This window comes from Haemaphysalis longicornis, unplaced genomic scaffold, assembly GCF_048455015.1.
Source record: "Haemaphysalis longicornis isolate Haplotype H1 unplaced genomic scaffold, Haemaphysalis longicornis Haplotype H1 scaffold_12, whole genome shotgun sequence".
Lineage (NCBI taxonomy): Eukaryota > Metazoa > Arthropoda > Arachnida > Ixodida > Ixodidae > Haemaphysalis > Haemaphysalis longicornis.
The window spans coordinates 31,698,291-31,712,074 of record NW_027526225.1 but is presented as its reverse complement, the minus strand read 5'-3'; the positions used below and the strand labels follow the sequence as shown (position 1 = coordinate 31,712,074).

The following is a 13,784-nucleotide window of genomic DNA, read 5'->3' as shown; positions in this document are numbered from 1 at the left end:
CCCTGGCCCCTCCGCGCGCCCATTATGCTGCTTCCATTTCGTGAGAGTTTTTTTTTTCCTGCTGTCTACGCTCTCTTTAAAAATCCCGATTATTTTTTTTACATTATTAGCGCGCTATAAAATAGCGCAAACACAGCGCTAACCGAACGTGCTGCACGTTTGCACACCTATTTGCTCAGCGCAGCATGTCACCCAGGGCTGAATACAGATTTAATTCTGGCGCTAGTTAACTCAAATCATGCAGGCGGCTGCAAAGGCTAGTCAAAAATTGAAAACGCCAGATGTCCGCCTTCTCAAAGTGAGAGCGTAGCGGTGCCTGCCGCAACGAACGAACACCGCAACATATGCGCCTCAGTAACACCCGTGGTCTTGCCTCAATTTCACAGCTTAGCTACGCGACAACAACTGACTCAAAAACATGCATACTTCGCTCGCGTTTTTACAAGTGAAAATGAAGAGCAGATGAAAGTAGGCGCGTTGCCAACGGAGAAACAAGCAAGCGTCGTCGACCACCGGCGAAGCCTTCACGTTAACAGGGGCGATCCTAGCGGCAGCTTTTGTCCCTGAATGAAACTTCGGCCGGAGTTTCGTGACCAGAAAAGCATTGAAGGACTCTGATAGAACTAACATCAAGAAGAGCGTAAAAATAAACTCAGAACATTCCATTTAGGGCTCTTTTCAACATTTCACGTCGGAACTATTGACGGCCGGGCCCATGAAATCAAGCGCCAGCCCTGCCCGGGCCGCGGCATTCAGCCTGGACCCGGCCTGGGCTCGCCGATAATCGAGTTCGGGTGGCCCGGCCCGCGGGCCGGGCCGGGCCCGGGCTTTCGGGTAAGCCCTTGCCCGTGCAGTGCTCTAATACACACTATTGGTTTGAAACATAGAGATGCGCTGAGATTTATGCGTGCCATTTGTGGTTGAGAGGTAACCAATGGGAAACATCTGTCGATTAAGCTTGCGTAACGGCAAATTAATAAATAAATGTGGGAGAGGCAATGAAAGCAACACAACCAGAATTTGGGTAACCCAAACGTTCATGGTTCGATTAACCAGCTTTACTCGAACAACACTACTTTTTCCGGCCTTGGCTTCAGGGCCAGGTTTACCGGAACCAACTTTTCCGGGACCATTTTTTCCTACCTACCTTGGCTTTGGGACAATTTTTTCCGGGAACATTTTTTTCTTACACCCAGTGTGTCTTAACTACCAGCAGGCAGTAGTGCTAGGCGGAATATACAGGGCTAGAAAGCTAACTTCGGCGCCTTTTTAGTCCTGCACACATTACTCCTTTCGTGACTGCATGCGATCTAGCTATAATATTACTGCGCGAAGGAAAGTCGACACCCGCAAGTGACTTCACGCAAGGCTCGAATCACGCTTCCGTTGAGAAATAAAAAAAAAAGATGTGTACGCTTTTTCCGTGGTCGTCTTCGTATCATCTTTGTGCACAGCAAGTTACACGGCAGTATTTAAGTATCTTGGACAACGATAAATGCCGACGTGCGCGTCGCTAACCCCGGGCTATCATGTATACTGCGGTATCCGGAGATCCGGGAATCCCACAACATGGCGGAAGCGCCCACGGTTCCCGCAAGAGGGCGCCAGTTTTTGCATAAGGTCTATAGCGGCGACAATCTGTTGCTGCCGTGGTCTGGGCCGGTTCGAGTCACTTCCAGGGCCGTGCGGGCAGGCGCGCCGGCATGTTCGAAGGCACGGCGGACGTGCGCGCGGAATGTTTCTCAATGCTGGAAACGCGCCATGATTGCTTGCTTTATCCATTTTTTGCTGAACGCCGCGCGGAATTTACAAATGTAGCACTGCTATTGTCGTAGTTTATAGGGTGGATGGGTAAACGAGCCGCTGCTGTCGCTTCAGTCGTTGTCAAGGACAGTCGCGCGGACTGCGAGAGCGACGCAAAGAGCGCAAGCTCCTGTTGGGGACAGCTTTGGGGTGCCCGCGCATACTCCGTACTCCAGGTGATTATTTTTTCGCCTCCACTGATGCGCCGCCACTTGTGTCCGAACTGACTTGTGCGATTTTTAACACTGCGGCTGCGGTGCCTGCGGTGTTACGAATCAGCGCACCGCTGTGCTTCAAGCTTCGTGCAGTGCTCTGCTGCTTTGTGGAGGAGCCTCCACTACGTGCGCCTTTCGAGTGGACGCCTATGTGTCGGTGACTCAGGCTTTCCGCGACAACTACCGGATCCCAACACGCCGTAACGCTCCCGGGAAAGGCCGGATCGCTGTCGCCTCGCTGTCTGCGTGATTCAAACTTCTGTAGCGCAAACGCGACGTGCGTCTACATGCCCGAGGGACGCGGACACAGTTGCGGAGACCTCGTCTCTCCCCTCTCTCGGACTGAGCGTGCGCCACTACTACCGACCCCTCACAAAGTCTGGAAATAGTGTTCTGTGTGTCTGTACCATGTCGCGTCGTGTGCAAAAAGCAGAGGGAAGGCTTGTTTGACCGTTAGCGCTTTGGGTATAAATACGAAGCCCAAAAGCGCAGAAGTTCATTCCTGTTGGAGCAGTGAATCAATGCTGTCACTGTGCTCGGGTCCTATACTGTAACCTCGCCCGTCGGGGCATTGTTCCTGTCTTGCTTCGGCTCATCTCTCGCCATGCAGTAAACCAGTTAAGTTTGCCTTCGGGTTCTTGCCGTCATCTTCAAGGCAGCAACACTTGCTGGCCGCTCGCTTCACCAAGCTACCACTGGCAAGACGGAGACGATGGAGCTCGGCTCGGGGACGCCTTCCGGTATGCAAGAGCGGTTAGCGTGACCGAACGGAGGTGGGTAAGCTCGGTTTTGCGCGGTAACCATGGTTAACGGGATAACCGCAGTTTCTACTGCCGTGTAACGCTGCTGAGAAAACTGCCGTTTTGTCTAATCGCGGTTTGCTTAACCATGGTTAAGTGTGCCCGTGTAACTAGGGTACTAAGCGTAGCTATGTTCAAATTCTAGTTGCGGCCTGTCTGAACCGAAACATTCTTAGCAGCCCTTGCTCTATCGCTATTCTATCTGCCGCGATAAACAGGTGATTTACCGCTGCAAGGAAGAAACAATCCGCTTGCTTACTCTTGTGTTAATAAAGAGAAAACAATATTGCATCATGCAGAGCGGCTGCTCAAGTTGAAACTTGCGGTGTGGCAGGATAGAGGAGCAGTTGAGGCAAGAGGAATTGACCCTTCATGCTCACCGCAAAGAAGTAGAGTTGGTTGGGTTCGAGGCCATTCACCGTGTAGCAATGCTTCAATTCACTCCTTCTGTCGCAGTGGGCGGGCTGGAAGGCTCGTTCTGTGTATAGGCTTCGTTCTGTTGATTTGAAAAACTTCAACTGGTAGTGGTTTAGGACACCGTACGGAGGATAGGGGGCCTTCCAAGACAATGTGACAGCGTCTTGGGACAGTTGGGCTGCATCCAGCTGTGTTGGAGCCGGAGGATCTGGAAATAGTAAAGATACAGTGTTCTTCACAGAGTCATCCAGTATAATTCTAAATTCGAACCGGACGTCTTTTCATTTTTGCTGTGTTTACTGATTTTTTTATATTTTCTGAAAAATCTGTATAAGTCTCTAGTAAAGCCGCTTACCAAAGTTAAAGTTAGCCGCATAGGTGACAGCCTGGAATTTGAACAACCCAGAGAGGAGGCTGCTTTACGTTTGCACAGCATTGTACGCCATCTATCACGGGCAGTGCACACTGTAGTACCATCCGCGCGCCATCTGGGGCGAGCGCCGGTAACTGCGCGAATTTCAAGAGCGCGAATTTCAAGGGGTAGAAAACGCAAAAATAAAGCAGAAACCCTAAACTATCTAATGATAATTCTCGGAAAAAGACGCCGTGAACGATGCCGAGGGTGCGAAGTACTGGGACTCGAATTGTCTTTAGTGTGGTGCTTGTCATTTACAGTACATTTACTACACCTCAAAATCATTTAAAACTCAGAGTGCATCAGCACGCACGGACGATGACGCTCATAACTCAAGCAATACACAACTTACGTCCCAGTGCTTCGCACCCTCGGCATCGTTCGCTGCGCGGAGATGTGTGATTTTTATTCGTAAGTAACTTTGCTATTTCCCCGCATCGCCTGAATTCGCCCTTGAGGATTTTGTTCGAGAGGCAAAAGAGGCATTCCTCCTCCCCTCTTAAAGCGACAGGTGAATTCAGCATCACCAACGTTCAGCAGTTGAGCTAGCGCAGCGTCGCGAGCTGCATTACTAGCGAGGTTCTAAACTAAGTCAGTCGTGACTCGTGGCCACAATGCGAACCTCCCAAGGCAAAAAGAACAAAAAAAGAGAAAATTTCGGCTAAGGCACTTTCGAGCCTCCGAGTGCCAAGTGAGCTCATGTCTGCGGCCATTGCGGAGCTGCTTTAGATAAGCCCGGTGCCGCTGTAAAGCTAACGTTAGCATCACAAGCTTAGAATAGAACGCGATACTGATCCTAACGTTGCGCTTAGTTTATAAAGAGTACACTTTCCTAGTTGGTCGACGATCCCAAATACGAAGATTCTGTAACTGCTCCCGCCGCACCTGAGCCGAAGGACCCCTCAAATAATCCCTCGCAGGCAAACATCACTTACAACCAATAGTACGGCTTTAGTTCTCGCCGTTCAAAACATTTTTTGGTACAACCTCTTTTTGAGCAAGAGACTAGTCGGAGTTGATTCTTTCGCAATTTATGGTTTTTGAACTCTTTTTACCCTTTATTTTTCAACCACGCAGTGACCAAGACGTTAACACGACCCATAAAGTTGGACCGTTATCCTCCGGTATACATGCTTTCCGGATAAATTATTAAGCGTTACGTTTCTGACCATTTACTCGTTAAAGCATATTTAACCATGTCTGCCCTGGTGTCCTATATTTAGGACATGTACCACAAGATTTCTGTTAGGTTGAGAACAAAACAAATACAGCTAATTTCATGAGGGATAGTTCTTCATGGATGCCTCTTTGGATAGATATCACCATGATTCGTTTTTTTTTATAGCTGTACTCTAGAAGGAGGAATACATTTCAGCGAAGGCCGAACTGACGTCAGGGGGACTCCCAAGGACCGATGTTCTAGTTTGATGACATGGCTGTAAATCTAAAAATACTTGCACTACCAGCCTTATTTTGTGCCTTTGGGCTCACTGCTTTCCGAAATTTAGGAAAAACAAGCGCAACATTTTTCTGCTGCAAATTTAAATTTAAATTGCCTGATGACATAATTAGATGTCATGCATCTAAATCGCTATTTCCTTGCATCACATGCTCAATTTTTCGTGTTTATGATTATAGGATGAAATTAATAAACAAGACACAGAAAAAATCTTTACGATGGAAAGAAAAAAATAAGGACGGGAAGGTTTAAAACTGCTTAACCAAAAGGTGCATTTTTAGGTCTAATCTTGCGTGCTGGGCCTGTCGGGTTCACAGCAGAAAGCTAGGTGTTGTACAAATGGAGAATGCATTAGCAGAAACGGGTAGCATGCACCATCTTGGTTTTGTTGGTTCTTTTTTTCTTATTTGAAAGATTTCAAGAGGTGAAAGTACATTCAAGAGGTGAAAGTACACGATTCGTTAAAACTACAGTCGAACACGGATATATCGAACTCCAAGGGGATCGCGAAATAGTTCGATATATGAAAAATTTGATATAAAAAATATGGGCTCTGAGACCTCATTTGTGGCGGACGACCACTTACCGATCTGCGCATTCAAGAATGACAACTAAGTCCGCACTAACGACGCAACAAGATGCTTTATTTTCGTGAAAAGAAATCGCTCATCTTGGCCTGCTTCTTCATCCTGTATATCGAATTAAAGACGCTGGTCTCGATCTGCTCAAGGATATCCAGGTGCGACAGCCCAGTTCCTCCATGTCGCCGCAACTACGTCGAATGAAGCTGAACGCAGCCGCCAGTTCACCGGTGGAGTACGATCGTGTATCCGCATCCTCGTCCGGACGATCTTCGCCACTAGAGCTATCAGCCTGGGTTCCTGCAACCGCAGCTACGATATCCTCGTCACCGGCGCTCGCAACAGCCTAAACATTCCTGTCAGCGTTCACGAAGTTGCCGGCAGACACTCCGGCTGGAACAGCAGCTGGGAAAAGGGATCACAGCTCGTGAAACGTGTCGTCCATGCCCTCTTCGTCGTCGTCGCCGTCTTCGCAAGCTTCCGAAAATTCAGACGTCACGAAGCCTGCCTTCCGGAAGCAGTTGGCCACGCTCTGCTTTACGCTGTCCCAGGCACCAGTCATCATGTGTTTGGCCCCCAGCTGGTCAACTTTAAGCTCGGTGCCCATGCGGAGGTTCATCAAAAGCCTATCGAGGAGTCGCCCCCTGTACCCAACCTTGAACGACTTTGTCGAATGGTCGAGCGGCTGCAGCCTGGCTGTTGTGTTCGGAGGCAGAATCTTGAGCTCGATGTTGTCGAGCCCGCAGGTGGTTTGGTTGGCCGAGCAGTTATCCATGAGGAAGCAAGCGTGACGCTCCGAGGCCCCGGCTTCTGTCACTGTCGGGTTTTGGCGAAGGCACTAAGCGACCGCGGAAATCGGGGGTGCAGCGACCGCCGAAGAGCACCTTCCAGCTCGCGCGGCGTTCGATATACCCAATGTCGGAAAAAATACCGTTCGATATAAACGTACGAATTCCTATACTTTTACACAGAATCTTCAAGGGGATAATTCAGGAGTTCGATATAGACAATAATTCGATATACCCGTGTTCGATATATCCGTGTTCGACTGTATTAGATATTAATGATGATATGGATAGTTCATAGGTGCAACAACACATGCGTCTCAGGTGGAAAAAATATGCGAGTACAGGATAAAAGCGGCAGAAGTCTTTACGGACCCACAGGAATGTATGTCCATAGAGAACGAGGGGGCAGTACGACAGCATATAACACAAGCCAGCGTTCCGCAAATTATTGCACGCCAATTGAGCCGGCCGGTAGCGTTCTGGCTGACGTCCCCAAGAATTTTTCCTCCTTTCTAATATGGTTTGCAGACCATGAACGTCCTCTTCGATAAAAGAGGGACTGCAGGTGGTCGCCAGCTTATGTGATACCTTCGTTGGATGCAGACTGCCCTTTTCTCCCCCCCCCCCGCTCTTTCACTTTAACAGCAAAGCTGTTCTCGCCAGAAGCGTGACGATGATGAGGTAGCGCGGTAGCGCGTGGTAGGCGTGGTAGGCGTGGTAGCGCGGTAGCGCGTGGTAGGCGTGGTAGCGCGGGAGCAGCGATGTGTAGAGGACAGAGCACAGCCTAACGAGGGGGAGAGAAAGTGCCCAGCCACGGCTGGACTGAGCGGCGAGCGCGCACTTTCCTACGGCCTGCGCACCCAAGAAGGAAACGATATGACAGAGTGAGGGCGCTCCGAGCCAACCCTCTACCCTCCCAACCCTCCTTTTTCATAGTCGACGGATCGCCTCTGGCCGAGTGAGCCGACAACACTTGTCGCGCGTATTTTGGATCTGGCGCGGAATATCACCGGTACCAATGAATACCTTCACTGCTATATCTCACCAAAAAGAAGTCTCGTTGAGCGTTTCAGTTGCATGATAAAGAGTTTTAGCTGTATGTTTATGACAGTGTGCTCAGCTGCCGGCGGTCCGCTCAGCCCGACCAAAGCATGAGCAGCAGAAACACTTTTAGCTAAGCGATAACAGTATCTCCCTTGACGGCAAATTATTCGTGTCACTGGTAGTGCCCTGTGCGTGTGCAAACCAAGACATCGTCCGAAATGAAAAATAACAATTGATATTTCAGTCACAGAAAATGCCCCCTTTATTTCACCATTTTCATATAGTAAAGTTGTTGATAAGATATGAAGGGCTCGCATATTTTATGTGCCCGCGTTAAAATGTTTCAAATGTTTGATTCGGCGCTTCCGGAGGATAACGTTAGGCTGTTTGACCCTATCAGACCAAAAATTCAGAAAGGGGGGAGGAATCCCATATTTTATGAACGCCCATGTAAATTAACACAGACAGGTTAACAGGTAGCCAAGGCAGGGCTAGGGTAGTGGCAAATGCGCGCGCGCCGCTTCTCTACCCCGCCCGTGCTGTAGGTCAACTGGCCAGGGTTGGGCCGTAGCGCCACCAACTAGCGGCGGTGAAAGGTGGGAAGTATACCCGATGCGTAGGCCGTATGAAAGTGCGCGCCTGCCGCTCCTCCAGTGCGGCCGTTGCCAAGCGCACGTGCAGCGTAGTAGGGAGAGGGGAGCAAGCGCAGGTGGGCGGTGCCAAGGCGCGGGTGAGAACACGGCCAAGCGGAAGTTGGTGGAGCGAATGAGAGGAGGAGATGACTTGGTCAATTGTAGAGCGCGCTCTCAACAGCTGGTTGCGAGGAGCGCGGGTATACAGACGAGTGCACTTGGCGGTCGTTTCTCGAATGTGTGGAAAGTGGGTTAAGTCGGGCGCTCCCTGAAAGAAGCCGCCCGTCGGGAGTGTCAGCGATAGTTGTCACGTGAGAGCGCGCGAGCGGGCATGAACAGGAATCGATCTGCCTACTTTAAGAAGTTTTATGAAGCTTAGCCTTGGGATTAGGGGACGGCAGGCAGCATCCCTGTTTACATCAGCGTTTGCCACGTCAACTCAGTGAAGTAGGGCAATTTTTTTCTTTTCTTTGTGTCTTCCACTCTCTATCTCTCTCTCTCCGTAGTATGGTTTTTTCTTTCATTCTTTCTTTCTTTATTCCTCCCCCGTCTCAAGCCAAACACTATGGACCTCTAGAAGAATGCTCATAGCGTCTCCATCCCTCAGTTGGCCTTCCTTCCATCAGCACGCCAAGAGAAAATTGGAGACACTCCTGCGTTTTTTATTTCTATTCACTCACCCAAAAGCACTGAGGGAACAAGCAAGATTTTAAGACGAAGGTCGGTGGGTGACTTGATAAATACTGCCATTTCTAAAACTTCAACTGTGGAGATGAACTTCGTCGTCGATTGTCAATGAACACAAGTGTCAATGGTTATCCGATGAGCCTTCTGCTATCTGCGACAAGACCTACCCCCCATCAGTTGCGGTTTCTAGAGGGCCATCCTACGCCGCAACGACCTGCTGTCCGGGTCACGTATATGCGTTTCCCAGTAAGCCTTCATTAAAGCTAGCATTAGAGGTTATATCAAAGTAGACACATACCTAAAGCACACAAATCCACCTGAACTGAAATAATCAGCACCAAGATCGAACCTGAAATCGATCGAACCAAACAACCTAATTGTTAAGAAATAACGTGATATGTGCACACCGCTACTAGCTAAACCAGCCTTTCGCTGACTTGTATTGTGTAATGATACCACCCTAAAGCAGACAAAACCATTCAAATTGAAACAGTGATCCAAAACCCATCCAACGCGGAAACAATCATGGGTAAAAAATATACAAATGTAGCCAAAACACCTATGAAAGGGACAGAACCACAGAAGCGCACAAAAACAGTAGCTGAAACTGACCCAGAGGGAAGAAAACCGCCTGAAATAACCTTTCTCTCCCGATAGAACGTTTGTTTAGCGTATTTACAGTATCGAACCACAGCTTTGTTTGACGATGACCGACAACCGTCTGTCTGGACGGGATATTCTTTCGATGCATTGTGAAAGAATTAAAAAGGAGGGGCGAGGAGCGTTCACAAACAATTTTGCATTGCGCGCTCCACCGCGAGAGAGGATCATCGTAGCCCGGGCTACGAGGGTCGCCGCTCAGCTCCGGCGGCCGGCCACTCCCCTCTACTAGGGTACTGTTTTAATTAACCTCTCTCTCTCTCCCTCTCTCTCTCTCTCTTTAAGAGCAATGTGCCTTTACGGAAAAGTGACTGTATAGTAAGCATATAGTCATTTTCTGTAACCTCGTTTCGCGACATCATTTAAAGGCGAACTGCACTCAAATTTCACCTTGACCAAATTTACTTTAAACATACAGTACGCACCACAAAACCAAACGGGAAATGACAGGTAGCCCCGGAAAATGCGCTGTTAATTAGTTAGAAACGCTTAAAAAAGGTCCGTCACCGGGGACGCTGCACACGCCGGCGGACCGCGCTAACGACCACGTAGCGGAAGTAACATCGCGGCAGGCCCTGAGCTTTTTCCTGCGGTTAGCCAGAAGAACAGGTCGAGTTTCGCTGGGCGCACTTCTCCCAGGGCTGCGGAGAGGGCGAAGCGTTGCGCGCAGGTTTGTCCCGGCCGGCCGGCGACGTGCGGCCGCTCAGTCGCCGATGGGCCGGCTGGAACGTCACTCCAGCCTGGGCGTAATGGTCGCGCTCTTCTCAAATTTGGTTTCAAAATCCCCGCGTTTTGAGGGTCGCTTACGCCGCAGATACGCGTATGGCAGTGTTATATTTTGTATTTTGCAGTCTTTTTAGGCAGGCTATACGGAAGAAACGTAACCAAGAGCATGGAATTTCGAGTGCAGTTAGCCTTTAACTTTACATCGTTATTTGGTCGGTGCAAGACAATTGTTTTAAAAACCTCTGCCTTCGATCGTTATGTTGAAAAGAAATTTACCGTTCACAGAGTCACTTCTTGTTGTCTAACTGTGTGAATCAACACTCGACCTTGTAATCTTGAACAACGGAAACGAGCTTTCTCCATTTTCTACATTATATCTGAAAGCTGTGGAATTTCGCGTGTAAAAGTTACTCCCCCCCATCCTACCAAGGTGCAATTGGTTTGTCCCCTCAAGAAAACGTCCTGCCGATGCCCATGCACTAATGTATTGATGTTGTCCCTCATAAATGCCTAATGTTTTCTTTTTCCTGAATAATGACAAACAGACAGATAGACAGACAGACAGACAGACAGACAGACAGACAGACAGACAGACAGACAGACATTTTTGTGTTTAAGTACCCCAAGAAAGACTATCGTCTTTAAAACGTTGCAGGAAATCACGTCTCACCTGCTGGCGCAGTCCTGAAGTTCAGGGAAGCGTGCTTCGGTGAGCGTCCCTCTTCGTTCTGGGCGAACACTTTGGCTTTGTACTGCGTGTATGGCACGAGATCTTGGTATTGGAAATAGGGGGAAATAACATTCGCCATCCGCAGTTCACTCTCCCAGGGGTCATTGCTTTCCAGCTCCAGGTAGTAGGACTGGTTGGCCCCGTTGGCGAAGTTGCAAGGTACCGACGACCACCCCAGCGTGTCATAGCCGGCCGTCCGTGAGTGGTGAAAATTTGTCGGTGCTCCTTCTGGAACTGCAGAAGAAGTGCCCGTATGATTTGCGTACAGAAGTTGTGGATGACGTAAAACACCGGAGCTGATGACGACAGCTGACGGGCGTATGGGCATACAGTAAGACTGACATACAATTATGCACTCTGTTCAATAATGGACCACACAACGGAACGCGATAATAGTACACGTTGTTCCTTTTGAGGAAATGGATCACGAATTTGCCACTTCTTCGGTAATAATGGGTAGGCTCGACTTACCAGCGCTAGATACTACGCGAGTAGACCATGGATAGACCTTGTACAATAGCAATAGATTAGAAAATTGAGTGCCTGATCTGGTCCCGGGCAGTTCGCGGACAGTCCAAGTACTGGCAACCAAGGATGTCCAATCGTTACTCGTCTAAACAAGATGGGTCATAATACCGCTCCCTTAGAGATGTATCGGCGCCGTGTTATATTCACTCGTGTGCTCGAACCCCGGCATTACTCATAAAAAACGTAAACTGGCTGATCTCGGCACAAATCAATTTACACCAAGAAACGTAATCTCTACTACAGATCGCCTAAGCGGCCCAGCTCTGGGTCTGTGGCGGCATTCAATGCATTGTTTTCTTCTAATCCCTGAACAATCTGTGCTTCTCCTAACCACTTCTGATACCAGCGCAGCCGCAGTACCCTCAGCTCCCTTTAGTTTTGCCTCCGCCATTCCTACCGTCAGCAAAATCTAAATCTCTGGCTTTCTTTTGCATGCTGCCAAGAAGGTACCAGGCCTGCAACAAGCTGTGGCTCCCTGCCAATCGGTAATCCACCTCCTTCAGCGTCTGGTCACTCGTTGCTCGGGAATCTACGAAGGCAATGCGTGCTGAGTTACCTGTTGACTGGCCTTTAACAAAGGCTTGTATTCTGTCCCTTACAATCCCTTAACTAATAATCAGTTTATCACCCCTAAAACCACCGTTGTAACACTCCACAAGGCACCAAGAAACCTCAGTATCCCACCTCTACTTCGAAGCTATTTTTCACGGGCCTTTTTTTTCCCCCTAGGCGCTCTTCTCGACGTCCACTGTGATGCCAAGCTTTCCCTGTTCTCTTTTCTCTTACGGGGTCAGTGGTTACTGACTAAGTCAGAGATATTTACTATTCCCGTCTCTACATTATTTCCCGCCCAAAGACCGACTGCCAACCTCTGTTCCCTTCGTGCAGCATCTCCCCTGTAGCAGGCCGTCGCCATGTGGCCGCGTAGCGTCATTCCGATGTTTTTGCAACCCAGAGAACCGCCTGGACAGACTCCTTCTTTGTGGCTAATCGTGGTTCCGGCGGCTACGTTTTGAACCACCCCACCTTCGGGAAACTGAAACCCACTATTGCGGCCCTTACTTCCTCAGCGCAGATCACTGGCATAAAAAAATGAAACAAAACGGAGGAAATGCTTACTATTCTTCCCAATATAAGAAACAGAAGTAAAGCCGTGGCCATGATTCGAAGACAGAAAAAGCAGTTTTACTGTGCACGAATTATTCATTCAGCAGGAAACAGCAAACAACTTTGGGCGGCCATGAATTCTATCATTCGGCCTAGCGTTCCCAAGAGGGTGCTACCCATTTCACACTGCTCAGCCGATAACCAAGCCTTAAATGAAAAATTTAACGATAACTACTGCGCAGTCGGCAAGAACCTGATAGCCGGGATGCGTGATACTGAATACCTTCCCTTGCCTCAATGGCATTAAGTATTTTTTGCATTTTAGGACAATACATGCGTAAAAGTGATATCAACTGCCAAACTGCTATATTCTGGTAAATCCACTGGAATCGATACCATTCCGGTATATGTTCTTAAAAACAACATAAACGCTTTGGCCGCCACTTCGACCTCGCTATTCAATAAGGCGTTTTAGGTGCGAAGTAATTTAGGACCGCACAATGTCCGTCCGTAGCCGTGCGCCAAAACATCACACAGGCACCGGAAGGATTCGAGCCAGTGTATGGTAGACCAGACAGAGTTAGTGTCAGTCGTCTTACCCATCGGGCTACAACTGTGAGTTACTACCCGGGAGTCAAATCGCTTACTCCCGCGTCTGTAATGGTGCAGAGTATCTTAGGACCTCCCAATGTCCGTCGCGTCCATCCGTGCGCACACCACCATCAAGCGAAAATCAAGCGAAATACGATTTGAGCCGTGACTTGCAGTTTCATTTAGGGAATAATCAAGGTGCAATTCACGGATCAAAGCGAATGACGGTCAGGGCGCAAATCGGATTTCACTGGGGGAGCAACTTGGGTGTCATTTTGAGTCCCCGTACTCCGCACCCTTGCCATTTTCCATGGAGTGGAGATGCTGCTATTTCTTTTTCACCGGTGTCTATCCCGATACTTTGAACATGGCACGTGTTTTTTCAAAATACAAAACTGGCCACCCGAATAACCATGGTAATTACAGGCCGATTTCTGTCCTAAGCTGCATTAATTCTTTATTTGAAATGCTAATAGCCAAGCGAGTAAGACAGTTCCTTAATAATGATGGCATAATTACACCCCATTAGCAAGGTTTTCAAGAAGCTAGGTCTACACTATCGGATTAATTTGTGTTTCTGACATAAATAATGATGGCCTAA

At 48.8% G+C, this 13,784-nt stretch overlaps 1 protein-coding gene across 1 annotated transcript in view; it reads right to left on the bottom strand.

Annotated features, from left to right (window-relative positions):
- Positions 1-13,784, bottom strand: part of LOC144162548 (receptor-type tyrosine-protein phosphatase T-like) — a 229,376-nt gene that overhangs the window by 74,524 nt on the left and 141,068 nt on the right. Inside the window, exons 17-18 of the mRNA XM_077693134.1 lie at positions 10,898-11,191; positions 3,199-3,443 (exon numbers count right to left, since the gene is read on the bottom strand). Coding sequence (XP_077549260.1) covers positions 3,199-3,443; positions 10,898-11,191 — 539 coding nt within the window. The remainder of the gene's footprint in view (positions 1-3,198; positions 3,444-10,897; positions 11,192-13,784) is intronic.